Source organism: Oryx dammah, unplaced genomic scaffold (genome assembly GCF_014754425.2).
Source record: "Oryx dammah isolate SB20612 unplaced genomic scaffold, SCBI_Odam_1.1 HiC_scaffold_26, whole genome shotgun sequence".
Classification (NCBI taxonomy): Eukaryota; Metazoa; Chordata; class Mammalia; order Artiodactyla; family Bovidae; genus Oryx; species Oryx dammah.
The window spans coordinates 80,128,383-80,146,196 of record NW_024070210.1 but is presented as its reverse complement, the minus strand read 5'-3'; the positions used below and the strand labels follow the sequence as shown (position 1 = coordinate 80,146,196).

The following is a 17,814-nucleotide window of genomic DNA, read 5'->3' as shown; positions in this document are numbered from 1 at the left end:
TCCCTGGTCAGGGAATTAATATCCCACATGCTATGGAGCAAGTAAGACCACATGCCGCAACTTCTGAGCCTGCAAACCACAACTAGAGAGTCCATGTGCCTAAAGGAAAGATCTCACAGGACACAGTGAAGATCCGGAGTGCCGCAACCAAGAGCCGAAACAGCCAAATAAATAAATATTAAAAAAAATGTTTAGGCTTTGACATTTAAAATAAATACACAAATAAAAAACTGTGGGTTCAAGTCCCATTCTGGGTTTAGGCTGGACTCGAGTCACAGTCAGAGTTACACGGTTTCAGCAGTGTAAACAGGGGGCTGGCTGTAAATGTCTAACCTGGAGCCCATCTATTTCCTGCCTCAACCTCAGCTCCCTGCCCCCTGCTTAGGGGTCTGGGGCCTGGGAGAAGACTGCACAGGACAGCTGCCAGCTGTGGGGGCACCGGGGACCTCTGTGGGAACAAGCCCTGGGGAAGCTGGCCAACCCTGCAAGCTCCCTGAACCTCAGCTCCGGGTCCTCCCTGCCCCACCCTTCCACTCCCCTCGGAACTCAAGCCTGAGTCATGATGGGTGCAAAGGGGATACAGAGACACAGTGTTGCTTTAGTCAGCAATTCCGGCCGTTCTGCTTCTTTGCACTGAATTCAGAGGTTCCACACCACTCCCTGTCCACTTCCTCCCCACCTTGCATGAGGCCTAGGGTGCAGACACCTCTGACTACCCTTCCCCACCTTACCCTAAGCTCCTGGCTATGGCATCTAAAGGATCTAAGTCCCAGCTCGGCCTTCTCTGCCCCACCCAGATGGATGCAGCACGTCTTGCTCTGACCGCCATGGCTCGCCATTCATTCACTCACTCATTCATTCTTTCCCAGGACCCCTACCACCACCACTAGCTTTATCTCAATGCCCTGCTTCTGCTGCTAAGTCGCTTCAGTCGTGTCCAACTCTGTGCGACCCCATAGACGGCAGCCCACCAGGCTCCCCCGTCCCTGGGATTCTCCAGGCAAGAACACTGGAGTGGGTTGCCATTTCCTTCTCCAATGCATGAAAGTGAAAAGTGAAAGTGAAGTCGCTGAGTTGTGTCTGACTCTTAGAGACCCCATGGACTACAGCCTACCAGGCTCCTCCATCCATGGGATTTTCCAGGCAAGAGTACTGGAGTGGGGTGCCATTGCCTTCTCCACAGAATACTGGAGTGGGTAACTTTTCCCTTCTCCAGGGGATCTTCTCAACCCAGGGACAGAATCCAAGCCTCCCGCATTGCAGGTGGATTCTTTACCAGCTGAACCACAAGGGAAGCAGAATGTCTTGTATTCCCCCAATTACTATACTCCCAAACACCTCCACACATTCCTACAATATCTGTTAGGGCAGTGTCTCTCAAACTACCTGTGATAAAAAGCCAGTTACCTTCCCCAACTCCATAATCTGTCCAATATCTATACTTTTATTTAAAAAAAAAAAGTCACTAGGGGAAAATGAAACAAAAAATTAAAACATACAGAATATAAGTTCCATTTTATTGCATCTGACAGACAAAAATTACCATGCAAGTGTCTAAATGGTTACTGTCAGTTTTTGCTCTTATCTCATTGCAGGCCAATAAATAGATAGTTCACAGACCAGCTCTGGTTCGTGGGCCACACTTTGAATAGCATTGACCTAGAGACAGTACCACCTTTGTTGAAAATCACTAGTAAAAATAAAGCAATACATAAGAATGGTAGTTAATATTATCTTTATAATTTTTATGCTCAGTATCCTCTAGTAGAGACTGAAACAAACAATAGTATCCACATGAACAGCCCTGCACTGCTTCACATGCTCCTGTCTAAATCTCCCGACGTGCACACAGGTCCTAGTTCATTCCTTTTTTAAAGGGCAACCTTGTCTTCTGATGCTGAATTTCTCTTTGCAAAGGTGCATCTACACTATTTACAGAGTGAAAAGTCCAGATTCCTTTTACAAGCAAAAAACAAAAGGATAAAAACAAAATTTGATTTTAAAAGGACTCATAAAAATATACATACACGGAACACAAAACTGATGCTCCTCTCATTGCCTGTCCACATGGAGGTTCCTGCGCATCAGCCTTTCCTGTTTCCCCACGTCACACCTGACTTTCTGAGAGTTTACCCTGTGCCCGCCCCATCACTCAACACAGGAAGGACCACAAGGATAGGCTTTGCTTTCGATCATGGTCCACTTACTTATGACACGAATACATTACTTGTCCAGAAGAATTTGTTTTAAAGCATTGACTCCTTTCCTTTTTTAGTGGCGTCCTACTGAGAATATTGTCACATGAGAACACTGTCAAGGCTTCTCCTATCCTAACCATGGCTTTGACAGTAAGTAGAGTTAAATATCTCTCCACCCACAATGTGCAGAATGACATTAAATTTTAAAAATTGCTTTAAAATGCTATTAACTTTACAAATTTTCCTTAAAAAGATTCAAACAAATCTTTGATGTTCTCTACTTAACTTTAAGGTAAAGAACACAATAAGCTGTGAATTTTAATTATTTCAATTTTCTATGAAGATTTCACACATAATAACATGACATAAAATATTTTAGTCAATGCCCTCAGTTCAGTTCAGTTCAGTCGCTCAGTCGTGTCCGACTCTTTGTGACCCCATGAATCACAGCACGCCAGGCCTCCCTGTCATCACCAACTCCTGGAGTTCACTCAGACTCACGTCCATCGAGTCAAGTGATGCCATCCAGCCATCTCATCCTCTGTCGTCCCCTTCTCCTCCTGCCCCCAATCCCTCCCAGCATCAGAGTCTTTTCCAATGAGTCAACTCTTCGCATGAGGTGGCCAAAGTACTGTAGTTTCAGCTTTAGCATCATTCCTTCCAAAGAAATCCCAGGGCTGATCTCCTTCATAATGGACTGGTTGGATCTCCTTGCAGTCCAAGGGACTCTCAAGAGTCTTCTCCAACACTACAGTTTAAAAGCATCAATTCTTCGGTGCTCAGCCTTCTTCACAGTCCAACTCTCACATCCATACAGGACCACAGGAAAAACCATGGCCTTGACTAGACAGACCTTAGTCAGCAAAGTAATGTCTCTGCTTTTTAATATGCTATCTAGGTTGGTCATAACTTTTCTTCCAAGGAGTAAGCCTCTTTTAATTTCATGGCTGCAGTCACCATCTGCAGTGATTTTGGAGCCCCCCAAAATAAAGTCTGACACTGTTTCCACTGTTTCCCCATCTATTTCCCATGAAGTGATGGGACCGGATGCCATGATCTTCGTTTTCTGAATACTGAGCTTTAAGCCAAATTTTTCACTCTCCTCTTTCACTTTCATCAGGAGGCTTTTTAGTTCCTCTTCACTTTCTGCCATAAGGGTGGTGTCATCTGCATATCTGAGGTTATTGATATTTCTCCCGGCAATCTTGATTCCAGCTTGTGTTTCTTCCAGTCCAGTGTTTCTCATGATGTACTCTGCATATAAGTTAAATAAGCAGGGTGATAATATACAGCCTTGACGTACTCTTTTCCTATTTGGAACCAGTCTGTTGTTCCATGTCCAGTTCGAACTGTTGCTTCCTGACCTGCATACAGATTTCTCAAGAGGCAGGTCAGGTGGTCTGGTATTCCCATCTCTTGAAGAATTTCCCACAGTTTATTGTGATCTATACAGTCAAAGGCTTTGGCATAGTCAATAAAGCAGAAATAGATGTTTTTCTGGAACTCTCTTGCTTTTTTGATGATCCAGCGGATGCTGGCTATTTGATCTCTGGTTCCTCTGCCTTTTCTAAAACCAACTTGAACATCAGGAAGTTCACGGTTCACATATTGTTGAAGCCTGGCTTGGAGAATTTTGAGCATTACTTTACTAGCCTGTGAGATGAGTGCAATTGGGCGGTAGTTTGAGCATTCTTTGGTATTGCCTTTCTTTGGGATTGGAATGAAAACTGACCTTTTCCAGTCCTGTGGCCACTGCTGACTTTTCCAAATTTGCTGGCATATTGAGTGCAGCACTTTCACAGCATCATCTTTCAGGATTTGAAATAGCTCAACTGGAATTCCATCACCTCCACTAGCTTTGCTCATAGTGATGCTTTCTAAGGCCCACTTGACTTCACATTCCAGGATGTCTGGCTCTATATGAGTGATCACACCATCGTGATTATCTGGGTCATGAAGATCCTTTTTGTACAGTTCTTCTGTGTATTCTTGCCACATCTTGTTAATATCTTCTGCTTCTGTTAAGTCCATACCATTTCTGTCCTTTATCAAGCCCATCTTTGCATGAAATGTTCCCTTGGTGTCTCTAATATTCTTGAAGAGATCTCTAGTCTTTCCCATTATGTTGTTTTCCTCTATTTCTTTGCATTAATCGCTGAAGAAGGCTTTCTTATCTCTTCTTGCTATTCTTTGGAACTCTGCATTCAGATGTGTATATCTTTCCTAGGGGTATTTAATTTTCCTAGGGGCACTTATGACTCGATGAAACCATCTTTTGTATGTATTTGCTTCTACAGAGTGGGTTTCCCCAGCTTGAGAATAAGCTTTATGAGAGCAGGCACCTTGGCAGTCTTCATCATGCTGTGGGGTGATCTGTATTGGTACTCAGTGATTACTACTCAAGGATTGACTGGCTGAATTATGTAAATAGTTGTTGAGTGGCTACCATGGTGCAGGCACTGGACTAGGTGAGGGGACATGCAATCAAAGCAGCCTTGTTGAGAGAGCATGGCCAGAGAGAAGGCAGGGATGTGCACCCCCACAGGATGACCTGACTGCAGGCACCATAGGGCCTGCTGCTGGGGAGGCACAGAGGAGATGCATGCTTGAGCCCCAAGCCAGGATTCCTCCGCAGCACCTGCAGCCCCAACTCCAAGCTCACTTCCCTGCGAACCTCACCCACTAGCATAAGAGATCCCCCAGAGTCACACATGTCTCTCTAAAGGCAGAGCTGTAATGTTACATTTGCCTATAAGGTTACTTGACTGCCTCTCTACACTGTTTCCAAAGGGTCTGTGGGACAGCCCTGCTTGGGGCCATAAGCTCCATGTATCTATTTGCCCTCCATGCCTACCATGGCATCCAGTTCTGGGGCACCCAGTCACTCTCTGTTGAACAAAGGAATGGACAGGGAAGAGATAAGGGCTGGGTCCTCCCCAAAGCAAGCAGCTCCTCCTTCCTGGGACTGTCCTCTGTCCCTTGTTCTCATCTACCACCCAGAGCACCCCACAGTCTCTCCTTGTCCTAAGGATTCTGTTTCTCATGCAGGCATAGAATCCAGGACTACTACTTCTTGGCACCACTCCCACTGTATATGCCCCAAACCCAAGGCATACCCTCGACTTGTGCACTGGTGGTTGTCATCCAGGCCCTGCCAGGCAGTGAGTTTCTTGGCCATGTTCCCAGCCTCACCACACTCTGGGCAATTTTAAGGCAAGCTTGTCATCTTCACCAGCCACCATGCAGTACCTGGCTCTAGTAATAGAGACTAGTTCTGGTTCAAGAAGTTTTTCCAGCTTTTCAGTTGCTTTCCCTTCATCTCTTCCCCTAGATTTGCCAACCTGAGTCAGCACCTGCCACACCCTGGGGGAAATAGGATACTCTAGCATGGGGACTTTCCCTCTGGGGCCCTTCTGTCTTTGGGGCCCAGCCTTGGCACCCTGCCCTTCCCTCTCACTGGCCAATCTATTCTCTCTTCTTCTCCAGTTATGGGTATCTGGTGGCACCACTGGCCATTGAGGAATTTCCCCAACCTGGCAGAGTGAACTGAGGAGCAGAGAGGACAGAAAAAAATTGTAGCACTCAAATCAAGTACGAAGGACCCCAGAACCTTGGGGAGGTGGTGAATATGAAGGATCTTCTTGGACTTTGAGTCATGCTAGCCCTCAGAGGCCATCCCAAGAGTCAGATTCCTTCATAACTTTGGAGAACATTCTAGTCCTCGAATGTTCTCTACCCCATTTTCACTAAGTTGTTGACCAGCACACATTTGGTTATCCCCCTCTCCCATGATGGTGAATTCACCAGCACTTATTTAGGCCCATTCTATCTTTGGACAGCTTTAATTGTAAGAAAGTCTTCCCCCATAGCAAGTCTATATACCTTCACCGGTCTTTGTTCTTTGCTCTCAGGATTAACAGAATCAATGTGGCTTCTGTTCCAACTAGAAGCCCTTAGAGTCTGAAGACCATCTGCCCCTGGAGTCTTCTCCCCAAGTTTGACATTCCCACACCCTCTTTCTGGTCATGGCCTGCTCTCACCATCTTGATTTCTCCCTCTGGACCTCGCTGTTTGTCCCTGTCCATCTTAAATGGACCACACACTCCCAACAGGGTCTGACCATCACAGATCTGGGGCCTCTGCACCCCCTCATTCTGGGTCCTAAAGTTCTCTTCATGCTGCTCAAAGTCAGGCCACTACTTCTGGCAAGGTGCTAGCTCTTACCAACCCTGTCCCAACCAGAATCACCCTGTCTGCCCACTGGTGTCATTCCATTGCCAACACATCATGCCCTTGTGCAGAGGATGGTGTGAGGACCAAAGAACCAGACTGTGCCTCTGTCCCCACTCGATGCCATCTGGTCAAATCTGGGCCCTCAAATTAAGTTTAGATCCGGATTCCATCATCCAGCATTGCTCCCAACTATGTGTTAGCAGCCTTCAGTTCTTGAGAATGGCAATGTGCTCAGCCAGCATGTCACTGAAAAGAGCCACCACCAGTAGAGACTTCCCTTTAAGTTGACAAACACACATTAACCACCATTATTTGGAGATGAAATTCCTACCAGTTATATCTACTATCCTATCATCCTACCCACAGTTAACCATTTTCTCCCTAAACATGTCCCAAGATGGAGCTGATGGCTGCAGAACCTCTGTGATAGTCACTGGGAAACCTGGTTTCCAGCCCTGGCGGCCACCAACGTGTATGTGATTTCATGTTACCAAGTGTGTGAGGGCTGCTGGGAAATAAGCAGGGGCCAGATGATCCATCGAGCCCTCTCCAGCTCTGATGTCCTGTTCTGGTGGTGGTCAAGGTTAGAGAAAGTCAAGAAGCTGAGGGAGACGAGCTTCCATGTTGCAAGAGACAGGAAGTGGCCGCTTCTGCTCCTGTGTAGAGAAGCTTCAACTCCACCCTTCCTTCAGGGTGGCAGGTGGCAGGCTCAGCTATTCCCCCTTGCAACTCCTTTACTGCAACTTAAGCTGATCCCTGGGCTTCCCAAAAGACCAGGATGGTAAAAAAAAAAAAAAAAAGTGCTGATGGTAAAAACAACAACAACAACAAAACACCTGCCTTCCAATGCAGGAGATGTAAGAGATGCCAGTTCAATCCCTAGGTCAGAAAGATCCCTTGGAAGAGGAGATGGCAACCCACTCCGGTATTCTTGCTTGGAGGATTCCATGGACAGAGGAGCCTGGCCCAGACTTCCCAGCATTTGATTTCCCCTCAAGCGCCTGGGGTGCCCCCACCCAAACATCTAACCACTCACTCCTCGCTTGATACCCGGCAGAACTATGGCCTCAAGAAGACCCAGACCATCAGTTCTGAGTTCCTCACAGTAGAACTTCTCCCAACCTGGCTCTCCAGCACACCCACCCCAGCTTCCCAGAAGTCTCGCGACGCTTCACATCCCCACACTCTGGACGTTCACTGGGCGCAGCTGAGCACAGTGGACAAGCTAGACAGAGGGAAAATACGGTGTCTTCTGAAATCAGACAGCCAAAGTTGGTTGGTTGGTCAGTTTGTTTTAGAGAAGGAGAAAACTTTATTGTGTGTATATAAAGGGTGATTTCAGTTGTCCTCTGAAGGGCACCCTGACTTTCAGCGTGACACCAGGCTGTATCACTTACAAATTGTGTGACCTTGGGCAGAATCTCAGTTTCTTCTTATCCTGGTTGTAAAGAATTTAGTTGTTATTAATATTGGCTTCAAGGTCACAGAACCTCTCTTCATAGTCTATTTTTCCCTTCACTCCCCAGTGAGGATTCTTCACCCCAACGCCCAAGTCTGGCCCTCACATGCCTCTACTAGAGTTTGTTGGTGGGTCTCTCAACTGCCTCCCGTGGTCTCCATTCCCTACTGGGTGGAATTCCTACCTGCGCCCACCCTGCCCTCTTCTGTTACCGACAACAGCAATTTTAGTCATGTGACTCAGGTTGATTGATGTTCAGTTAGCACAGGATTGAGATCAGAGGGTAAAAGGAAGGGAATAAATTTTTAGTTGGAGAGACTAATCATAAACTCAGTAAGTGAACGCGATGTTGGGGCACTTGGTTTCCTCCCAGCTCTGCGACCTTGGGCAAGCAACTTAACCTCCGTGGGAACCCACTGTATGCACCGGTCCTCACCGTGCAATCATAATAGGTGGTGAGTGCCTCAAATAGGATGTCTGGGCCCAGTCAGTACTCGGTTATTCTTGCTCTTTTCTCTGCACAGAAGGGAGTAAGATCCCTTCCTCAAGCATCATTCAGACTGTGGCCTCAGACACCTGCCTGCTTCCCACTTATCCCACACAGGAGGCCAAATATAACTCCTGACACATCCTTTTGCCTTAAAGCAAGAGGCTTGTCTTGGCTCCACTGCTCTTATCTCTGCAGGCACCTGGTTCAGTCTCTGCCAGCCAGCTAAGTCTGTTTGGCTATCTCTCACCCACCTTCCTGTCATAACACGTGCTTGAAATGCCCTTCCTGTCCTCTTTCCAAAACCAGGCTCCACCTTCTTGGAAGCAGATTTAAGACTCACTTCCTCCCTTAAGTCTGCTTGACTCAAACTTCCTAGTTTCAGGATTGCTAATCACGAAAAAATATTTCATGCCTACTGCAGCCTTCCTCCACCCCGTCTCCTCCACCCTTTGCGACTATGATGTAATAAGATTGCACCTGTCACATCTGTACCTGTGGGCACCTGTCTTCCCAGATATCTGGTTGTACATGTGAGTGGTTATAGAGTAGGAAGCAAGAATAGATGGTGACCAAAAAACTCAACCAACAAAACAAAAAAGTAGCTGGTGAGGTGGAGAGAGGACTGGCCCAGATCAGACCTATGTCCATTTGACCACTTACTACATGGGTGACACTTAGCAAGTTACTTAGCCTTTCTCTCAGAGCCTCTATTTCCTGGCATATTTGTTAAGAAAATCAGAAAATTACTAGGACTTCCCTGGTGGTCCAGTGGTTAAGAATCCGCCTGCCAATGCAGGGGACATGGGTTTGATCTCCAGTCAAGGAACTAAGATAGCACATGTTGTGAGGCAACTAAGCCCACATGCACTAGTAGAGAGAAGTCCCCACACGCTGCAATGAGCACCCGGCCCAGCCAAAAAGAAAAAATTACTACTATTATTATTCACCTTACCCAGTACTGTCCTTACTTAGTACTGTTCAGGCACTGTCCTAAACACTTTACATAGACTTTACATTTAATTTTCACTCAACACTAGCAGGTAGGTAACATTATTTTCCCTATGCTTCCGCTGAAAATACTGAGACACAGTAGAAACTCAACACAGGTATTAAGTACCTTGCCCAGGTCACATAGCTAATAAATGGCAAAGCCAGAATTTGCACCTAAGCAGTTGGACCCCAGAGTCCATGTTCCTAAGCACTCTCCTTACTGCCTCCCACATGTAATCCTGTGTGTGTGCACAGGATTGACACAGCACTTGTCACTGTAGTCCCAGTGAGGAAGGTGACTGCAAGTATAGGAGGCCAGGGCAAGTGTCTCTTTCCCTGAAGCTTGTCAGGACAGAATAGAGAGTGGACACTTTACACGCATTTCCAGGGCCTAAGAAAGGTGGGGAAGAAATATAAAGAATTTAAAGCCATATTTTACCCAGATGTGTCTTATACATATGCCACACGGACACACACTTCTCACAAATACATCACACTCACACATACACAATCAGTGGCCACTCTGAACCCATGAAACTTCCACCAGGAAACCTTCCTGAGCTGGTCCAGGCCTCACAATTTCTCAGATCCCTAAATGTGCACAGAACTGACCATTAGGCCCAGCCAAGCCAGCCCTCACTATGTAGTATTCTAGTCATTCAAATAACTGTCCAATAACTACTGAAAATCGGGACCAGGTATTGCAGAAGGAGGATCAAAAAAATGTTTCTGTCCTCCAGGAACTTTGAATCTCCTAGGAGAAGCTAGCATACACATCAAGACTTGACAGCAGGACAGAGGAATAAGTGTTATCATTGACAGATTTTGGAAAGCTTCCTGGAGGTGACACTTGAGTTAAATTTTAAAGGTGAACAGGAGTTATTCTCACAAAGGAAGAGGTGTGGAGGAAGGAGAGTAAGGAAGAGGGAACGGGTTAACAAGCTTGGGAAACCCCAAGCCGTTCTATCAGCAGAAATGAAGAGTTTTTCATAGAGGCAGAACATGAGGCCATAGGGTTAAGGAGGGCCCAAATGCCAAAAAGCCTGATGTGCTGCTGAGAGATTCAGAGTCTTTCCCAAAAAGCTTCATGGAAGGGTTTTTGGCAGAGACACATCACAATCGAATCTGCGTTTCAGAAAGGTTGACTCAGCAACACAGAGATAAAGGGGTGACAGGGTGAAAATGAGGGGACGTTGAAAAGACTTTCAACTATCTCTGGAATAAATGAACTGAAATTCTTAGCACAGTGGGAATGGAGGGGGTATTTATGAGATATCATGGAAAAGTGCGGAGGCCATCCACTGATATAGGTAACATGAAGGCCAAAGGTTAGGCTGGAAGGAGAGGAGCCAATGATATTTTTTGACTTCTGGAGTTCCAGGTGTCTCTTGAACACCCAGGTGATACCTAATGGCTTATGAATACGTGTGTGTCTGTATTTTTTTTTTTCCCTTTATTACAGTTTGCAAGACACGTGGACTGGAGATACAAGTTTGAGTGCCATTGGCAGTACAGGTAGCAAGAGTGTCGATGTAGTCACTCAGAGAAAGTGTGGGCCAGAAGGTCTGTGGACTCAGGACTGAGCTCTGAGGAGCTCCAACTCCAAGCGGTTGAAGGCTCGGATTTGTTAACATTCTTTCAGGAGCAGGGTGTGAAGAAAGGAGCAGTAGGAAAGGAGATCAACATCATTTAGAGGAAAACAAGCTGAAGAGATGAGAAGAGAGGGACGAAACTGCAGGAGAGACCAGAACACGGTGTCAAGTCGAGGAAAGTCAGTAGCATCAAACACTGCAGAGGTCAACGAAGATAAGGACAGGAAACTTCATGTTAGGTTTGGCAACTAAGAGGTGGCCAGTGCGGCCAGAGTGAGGTCACTCGAGCGCTGAAAGGGTGGGTTTCCAGCTGTTGAAGAAATTTTTTCAACTGAAACGCAGTTTGAGCAGCTGGCTGGGAACTGCACCCTGCGCTGCTTTCCCGAGCTCATCAGAGTTAAGCATTCACACTAACACACCAGAAGGCTAACAGGGACTTGGCGTTTTCGAACAGAGCGCGCAGGAATCCTGCGCAGGCGTTTCCGGAGTCGGAAGCTCTCCTGCGGGCCCCTCCCCAGGCCTGCAGAGGGCGCTGTGCCTCGGAGAAGCCAGGGAGTGACGCCGCTCTAGCCAGCGCTCGGGCTCGGTGGCGGGCGCCGCAGCTCCGCGTCCCGCTCGCCTCCTCCCAGCACAGGTGGGTCCGCCCGCGGGGGGCAGCAGTGCTTGGGAGCCTTGGGGCGGGCGGGTAGCGGCAACCTCTGGGCACGGAGTGGTCTCCATAACCTAAGTGCCCCAACTCGGGCCCGGCTCCGGCGGATCGGGCTGTGGGCAGGGCCGCACGTGTGCAAGTCCAGTTCGGGTGGGTTCCTCCTGGACTTGCAGTGTCTGTCCCGGGACCCCTTAACACCCCAGGGATCTCCGCCCGGGCTTGCTCACGGTTTCCTGGGGACATCGAGGGGCGGGGCTCCAAGGGGCGGGGCTCCCATGATTGACACGTCTTTCGCCAGGTTTCACGGGCACCACTGGACCCTTCCCCTGCCCTGAATCTGAGCCAGCACCATGGTGAGAACCCTGAGCCCAGCTCCTCACCTCCGCATGCGCATGCCCTTGCCCTTGTCCGGCGTGGGCTTGCCTCCGTTGCCCGATATAAACCTGGGGCTCCGCCGGGGTGGTTCCGGTGGGTCTGCCCCAGCAAGGCAGCCTGCACTCTTGCAACCATAGCACGGGCGCCTGAAGGTGAAGACATCGGAAGAGCAAGCGGAAGCCAAAAGACTAGAGCGGGAACAGAAGCTGAAGCTATACCAGGCAGCCACCCAGACTGTCTTCCAGAAGGTGGGGCCCTCAGAGGTAGTCCCCTCCCACCGTGGCTCCTTTAGCATAGCACTTGGCCAAGAACTGCGCCTTAAGAGTCAGGTTGCTTGAATCCACATCTAGGTTCTATCACTTACTAGCTGTGTGTCTTTAGGCAAGCTACTGAATCTCTTTGGACCTCAATTTGCCCATCTGTAAAACAGGGCTAACGATTGCACTTACTGCATAAGGCTGTTGTGAAAATCAGTGATTGCAAGATTACATATTATCCCATAAAGGGCTTTGTATAGTACTTGTAGTAAAGTGTGGCATTCACAGAACATTCAGTAGCTCTATTTATGTTATGGAGCTCTGTAGCAGAAGAGTGATGTGATCCCTGATCCTGCTATCTATCTTCTCAGCGCCAGGCTGGAGAGCTGGATGAGTCAGTGCTGGAACTGACAAGCCAGATTCTGGGAGCCAACCCTGACTTTGCCACCCTCTGGAACTGTCGACGAGAGGTGCTCCAGCAGCTGGAGGTCCAGAAGTATGTAGGGGTTTAGGGCCCAAGGAAGATGACCCTCGCTCTGGCCCTGCCCAGCCTAGGTCCAGGGGTGGAAGAAGAATGGGGCAGCCAGGGGCATAGGAAGAGGGCAGTGGAGGGCTAGGTGCAGAAAGTCAGGGGTGAACTGAGACTGGGTGTTGGAGGGCCCTGACCCCCATTCGTCTGGGCACAGGTCCCCCGAGGAGTTGGCCGCTTTGGTGAAGTCAGAACTGGGCTTCCTGGAGAGCTGCCTGAGGGTGAACCCCAAGTCTTATGGTACCTGGCACCACCGCTGCTGGCTGCTGGGCCGCCTGCCAGAACCCAACTGGGCCCGGGAGCTGGAGTTGTGTGCCCGCTTCCTCGAAGTTGACGAGCGGAACTGTACGTGCCTGCAGATTCTGTCTCCCTGCCTACACCTGCCCCATGTCCCGGTAGTAGGGCCTCAGTAAGGTCCAGAGTTGGGAGGGATGGCCAGGATGGGTCCACTGAGCTGATGACACAAGGGATGATGAGGCCAAATGTGTCCTCCATGGAGGGCACAGAGGTGTTTCTTGGGGTCTCCAAGGGGATGCCACGGTCCCAGCCAGGCAGCTCTTCTTGCCCTGATTCTGCGATGTGTTGTCTACCTATCCCCCCAGTTCACTGCTGGGACTACCGGCGGTTTGTGGCTGCACAGGCAGCTGTGCCCCCTGCAGAGGAGCTTGCCTTCACTGACAGCCTCATCACCCGAAACTTCTCCAACTACTCCTCCTGGCATTACCGCTCCTGCCTCTTGCCCCAGCTGCACCCTCAGCCAGACTCTGGACCCCAGGGGCGCCTCCCTGAGGATGTGCTGCTCAAAGGTAAGCAGGGTCAGGGAGTGCTTGAGAGGACTCTTCCATGCTGCCCTTCTGACCCTGATGCCTAGGCCTGCTCCTGAACCTACCACTCGGGAAAATGCCCGGCTCTGGGGATGCATAAGATACAGGCCCTGGCTGCAGAGAGCCCAAGTGTCCACTTGGCTCCTGATGTACGCAGCCCCTGGGTAAGGCTGGCATATAAGTGAAACTGAAGGCAGGAAGTTCTCCAAAGAGAGGGCAGTATGTGGGGGTAGATAGGAGCCCAGAAGGGTCCTAACCAAAGCACCATGCCTCCTTGGCCCCTGCAGAGCTGGAGCTGGTGCAGAATGCCTTCTTCACTGACCCCAATGATCAGAGTGCCTGGTTCTACCATCGCTGGCTCCTGGGACGAGGTGAATAGTAGGGAAGAGGTGGGGGATTGGAGCCAAGAAGGAATGGAAGGATATTTAAGGAGACCTGAGACTGTTTCTTCCCACAGCTGATCCCCAGGACGCCCTGCGCTGCCTGCACGTGAGCCGGGATGAGGCATGCCTGACTGTCTCCTTCTCTCGGCCCCTCCTCGTGAGTCCCGAAGCTTTTGCTGAAGGGTACCGTGGATGGTGGGCCTGGTGCCGTTGGAGTGATGGTCTGTCTCTGTCCCCTGCGCCAGGTGGGCTCCGGCATGGAGACCTTGCTGCTCATGGTTGATGAGTCACCCCTGGCTGTGGAGTGGAGGACCCCAGAGGGCAGGAACCGGCCTAGCCACGTCTGGGTATCCCAGGGTTGGTGGGTGGAGTCGGGGCTGGGACAGGGCTGGGGTGGGACAGTCAGAAAAGTGGTGCAGCCTGGGCTTTCTCTTAACCCTGTGCTCCCAAGCTCTGTGACCTGCCCGCCACCTCCCTCAACGACCAGTTACCCCAGCATACATTTCGTGTCATTTGGACGGCAGGCGATGCCCAGAAGGAGTGTGTGCTCTTAAAAGGTGAGCCAGCCTGCAGCCTCCCCCCTTTGCAGCAGCGCCCCCCATCCCTGTCTTCCTCTCATGGGTGTCCTCTCCCACCCCTGCTCTGTCTCTCAGGCCGCCAAGAGGGCTGGTGCCGGGACTCCGCCACGGATGAGCAGCTCTTCAGGTGATGAGCACAGGGAAGCACACAGATCAGAGCAGGGCTGTGCACTCTGGGCAGCTGGGTGGGATGCCGAGGGCTCAAGTAGATGTCTCAGACTGGCTCCTGGGGATGACCAGCACTGCTCCCCGACCCTGCCCACCCTCAGGTGTGAGCTGTCAGTGGAGAAGTCCACCGTACTACAGTCGGAGCTGGAGTGCTGTAAGGAGCTGCAGGACCTGGAGCCTGAGAATAAATGTGAGGCCCGATTCCCCTGAGCCCCTGCTTCTCTGAGGGCCCATCCTAGGCAGGCTCCTTGCCGGGAGGATCCTTCCGTCCTAATCCCCACCCTCTCCCCAGGGTGCCTGCTCACCATCATCTTGCTGATGAGGGCACTGGACCCCCTGCACTACGAGAAGGAGACACTGCAGTACTTCCAAACCCTCAAGGCAAGTTGGGTCCGCGGGAGTTGGCACGGGGGCAGCCCAGCACGCAGGGGCCAGGCAGCTGACACACAGTACCTGTGCCCTCTTCTCCCCGCCAGGCTGTGGACCCAATGAGGGCAGCGTACCTGGACGACCTGCGCAGCAAGTTCCTGCTGGAGAACAGCGTGCTCAAGATGGAGTACGCGGAGGTGCGCGTGCTGCACCTGGGTCACAAGGTAGGGCGTGCGCATGCGCCTTCCCCACCCTCACCCCGCTGGCCCGCCTCCCTCTTCCTCAGGACCGGCAGCGTCTATATTTGCTCCTCAGGCCCCAGCCAAGACACTCACCGTCCCCCGCCTTGCCTTCCATCTCACGTGCCCTTCTGGACATTTCTTCCTTAGCTCATTCCATGCTTCTCTCCCTGGGGCAGACCCCAACACCTAACGGCTGAATAGTTCTCAGAGATTTCTGACAAACTCCTGACTCTGTTTTTCCTCTGTAGTCCTTCCTAATCAATCTCCCCAACACGTTATTTTTATCACGGTGCTGCTGCCCACCTTTGCTCCCACCAAACCAATTCCGGGCTCACTGGGCCCTCTCCCGCTAGTATCTGTGTTCATCCCAGCACCGTGTACCTGCCCCGCTCCCTGCACTACAGGCCACCCCGGCCCGGTGTCCTTGATCGGGAGCATGTACTGCTCGGGGTGGTGAGGTATGCTTCTCAGCTGCTCCCTCCTGTCCTCAGCTGGGGACCCCCAGGGCCTGTGTGGGGCGCACTGGGCAAAGGCCTGATAAACGACAGCTGAGAGCTGTCCGCCAGGCCTCGCTGGGTATCTCGTCCCCCTCCTCAGGATCTGACGGTGCTTTGCCATCTGGAGCAGCTGCTCTTGGTCACTCACCTTGACCTGTCACACAATCGTCTCCGAGCCCTGCCCCCTGCCCTGGCTGCCCTGCGCTGCCTTGAGGTAAAGCCCCCAATCCTCTGTCATTGTTCTGGGTTTCCCTTTCCCCTTCCTCCACCTCACAAGTCACTCCACCCTACTAAGAGGTGCCCGGGTCCTCACAGCCCCCACAGATGACCCCAGCCTTCTCCTCTGTCACCTCCCCAGCCTGACCCCAGGAGCCTTTCCATGCCCTGTAAGCTGATCACCCTGGGCTCCCCGGTGGCTTGTACCAATCCCATACTGACAGCTGCCTGCCTACCTGCCTTGTCTTCCCTGCCCCCAGGTGCTGCAGGCCAATGATAACGCAATCGAATCCCTGGATGGTGTCACCAACCTGCCCCGGTTGCAGGAGCTTGTCCTGTGTAACAACCGTATCCTTCCGTCTGGGTGCCATTCAGACAGCAGGGAGGGCAAGGTGCCATACCAGGAAGGGATGGCCAAGAGGCAGGGCGGGCATGCCCTGGGCGTGAGGAGGGGGCATTGGCCATCTAAGCTGAGGAGAGGATAGCCTGGCTCTGTATGAGGCTGTCATTGACTCTCACTGGTAGAGTTTTGCAGGATGGAAGGAAGTGACTCCCTCAAACCTGAGTTCACAAACCACTGCCTACAGATGTTCTTGGGTACCACATTGTATGTTTAAAATCAGGAGGTTTTATATTCTTTAAAAATCTAGAATTCCGATTATTCTCAAACGTGTAAGTTGAAGCACGCTTTGGCCTGCATTTCCACTTGGGAGCCCTTGGCCATTGATGAATCATGGGCGCTTCTGCAGCAGGGGCTGGCTTTCCCCTTGGCCACAGTTTCCACCACTCCTCCGGGACCATATCCCCTCAGGGTGCTGCACCTCCTGCCTGGCCCCCAGGGGCAGGAATCTGCAGCCTAGAGGCCTGTGTCCTAAAGGGAAGTGGCCAAGGGGCCCATCCAGCGGGCTGCTCAGTAGCAGTGCTCGATCTGCAGTGACAGGTGTTCATGAGCAGGCGGATCTGGAGAACCAGCTGAGCTTTCCTTGACTCCTGCCCAAGGCCTCCAGCAGCCTGCGGTGCTCCAGCCTCTCGCCTCCTGCCCCAGGCTGACCCTCCTCAACCTGCAGGGCAACCCGCTGTGCCAGGCGGAGGGCAGCTCAGAGCACCTGGCCGAGCTGCTGCCTTCGGTTAGCAGCATCCTCACCTAAGAGGCCCTGCCCCCACCCTTGCCCTTTAACTTATTGGAACTGAATAAACAATGAAGAGGTCCCTGGGCGCTGCTAAGCTGCTGCCGCCACCACGGTTATTGCTGTCACCACTGCTTTTCTGGACAAGAAAGGGAGAGAGATGTGTCGGCTCCCCCGCCGTGCTTCCATTTTATGCTCAGTCTTGCTGTTCCCTGTCGGGGAGAAGCAGAACCTCCATGTTGGGGGCAGAATCAGGGCCAAGGCTGGACTGGAGTCTGCCTTCTGCTTTGGGGCTGGGCTGCGCCTAAGCTCCAGGCTGGCATCAGGTTTGGGTTCAGGTTCTAGTTGGAGTGGGGCTACAAAGCATCTGGAAGTCTCTCCAACTAGAAGGGCTGAGAGGTTTCTTCCGTGATCTGTGCCCCTTCCAGATACCCTGTTTGCCCTGGCTGTCCTTCACCAAAGCTGTTCCCAGGAGGTGTGTTCAGGGCGCCCTGGCTCCACTCTCTTATAACAACACTATTAGTCCGCATGAGTAGCATGCCCAGGATAAAGAGCCCTTGAAAATACTTGATCCCATTTGATCCCTGCAAGCTCTCAGGGCTGAGATGATTAGGCCCATTGTGCTGATGAGGAAACTG

The 17,814-nt window shown here is 51.0% G+C and overlaps 1 protein-coding gene across 2 annotated transcripts; it reads left to right on the top strand.

Annotated features, from left to right (window-relative positions):
• Positions 1-11,498: 11,498 nt before the first annotated feature.
• RABGGTA (Rab geranylgeranyltransferase subunit alpha) lies at positions 11,499-17,295 on the top strand. Of its 2 annotated transcripts, none has more exons than XM_040227348.1 (17): positions 11,499-11,596; positions 11,910-11,964; positions 12,124-12,234; positions 12,615-12,739; positions 12,930-13,117; positions 13,375-13,578; positions 13,884-13,967; positions 14,054-14,136; positions 14,225-14,326; positions 14,431-14,536; positions 14,633-14,684; positions 14,827-14,915; positions 15,018-15,106; positions 15,202-15,318; positions 15,934-16,047; positions 16,310-16,397; positions 17,049-17,295. In XM_040227348.1, the coding sequence occupies exons 2-17, from the start codon at positions 11,962-11,964 to the stop codon at positions 17,195-17,197; spliced, it is 1,704 nt and encodes a 567-aa protein (XP_040083282.1). In that variant the 5' UTR covers positions 11,499-11,596; positions 11,910-11,961; the 3' UTR covers positions 17,198-17,295. The 2 variants fall into 2 exon arrangements, with proteins under 2 accessions (XP_040083282.1, XP_040083283.1); XM_040227349.1 differs by lacking the exon at positions 11,499-11,596 and adding an exon at positions 11,618-11,761.
• Positions 17,296-17,814: the final 519 nt, after the last annotated feature.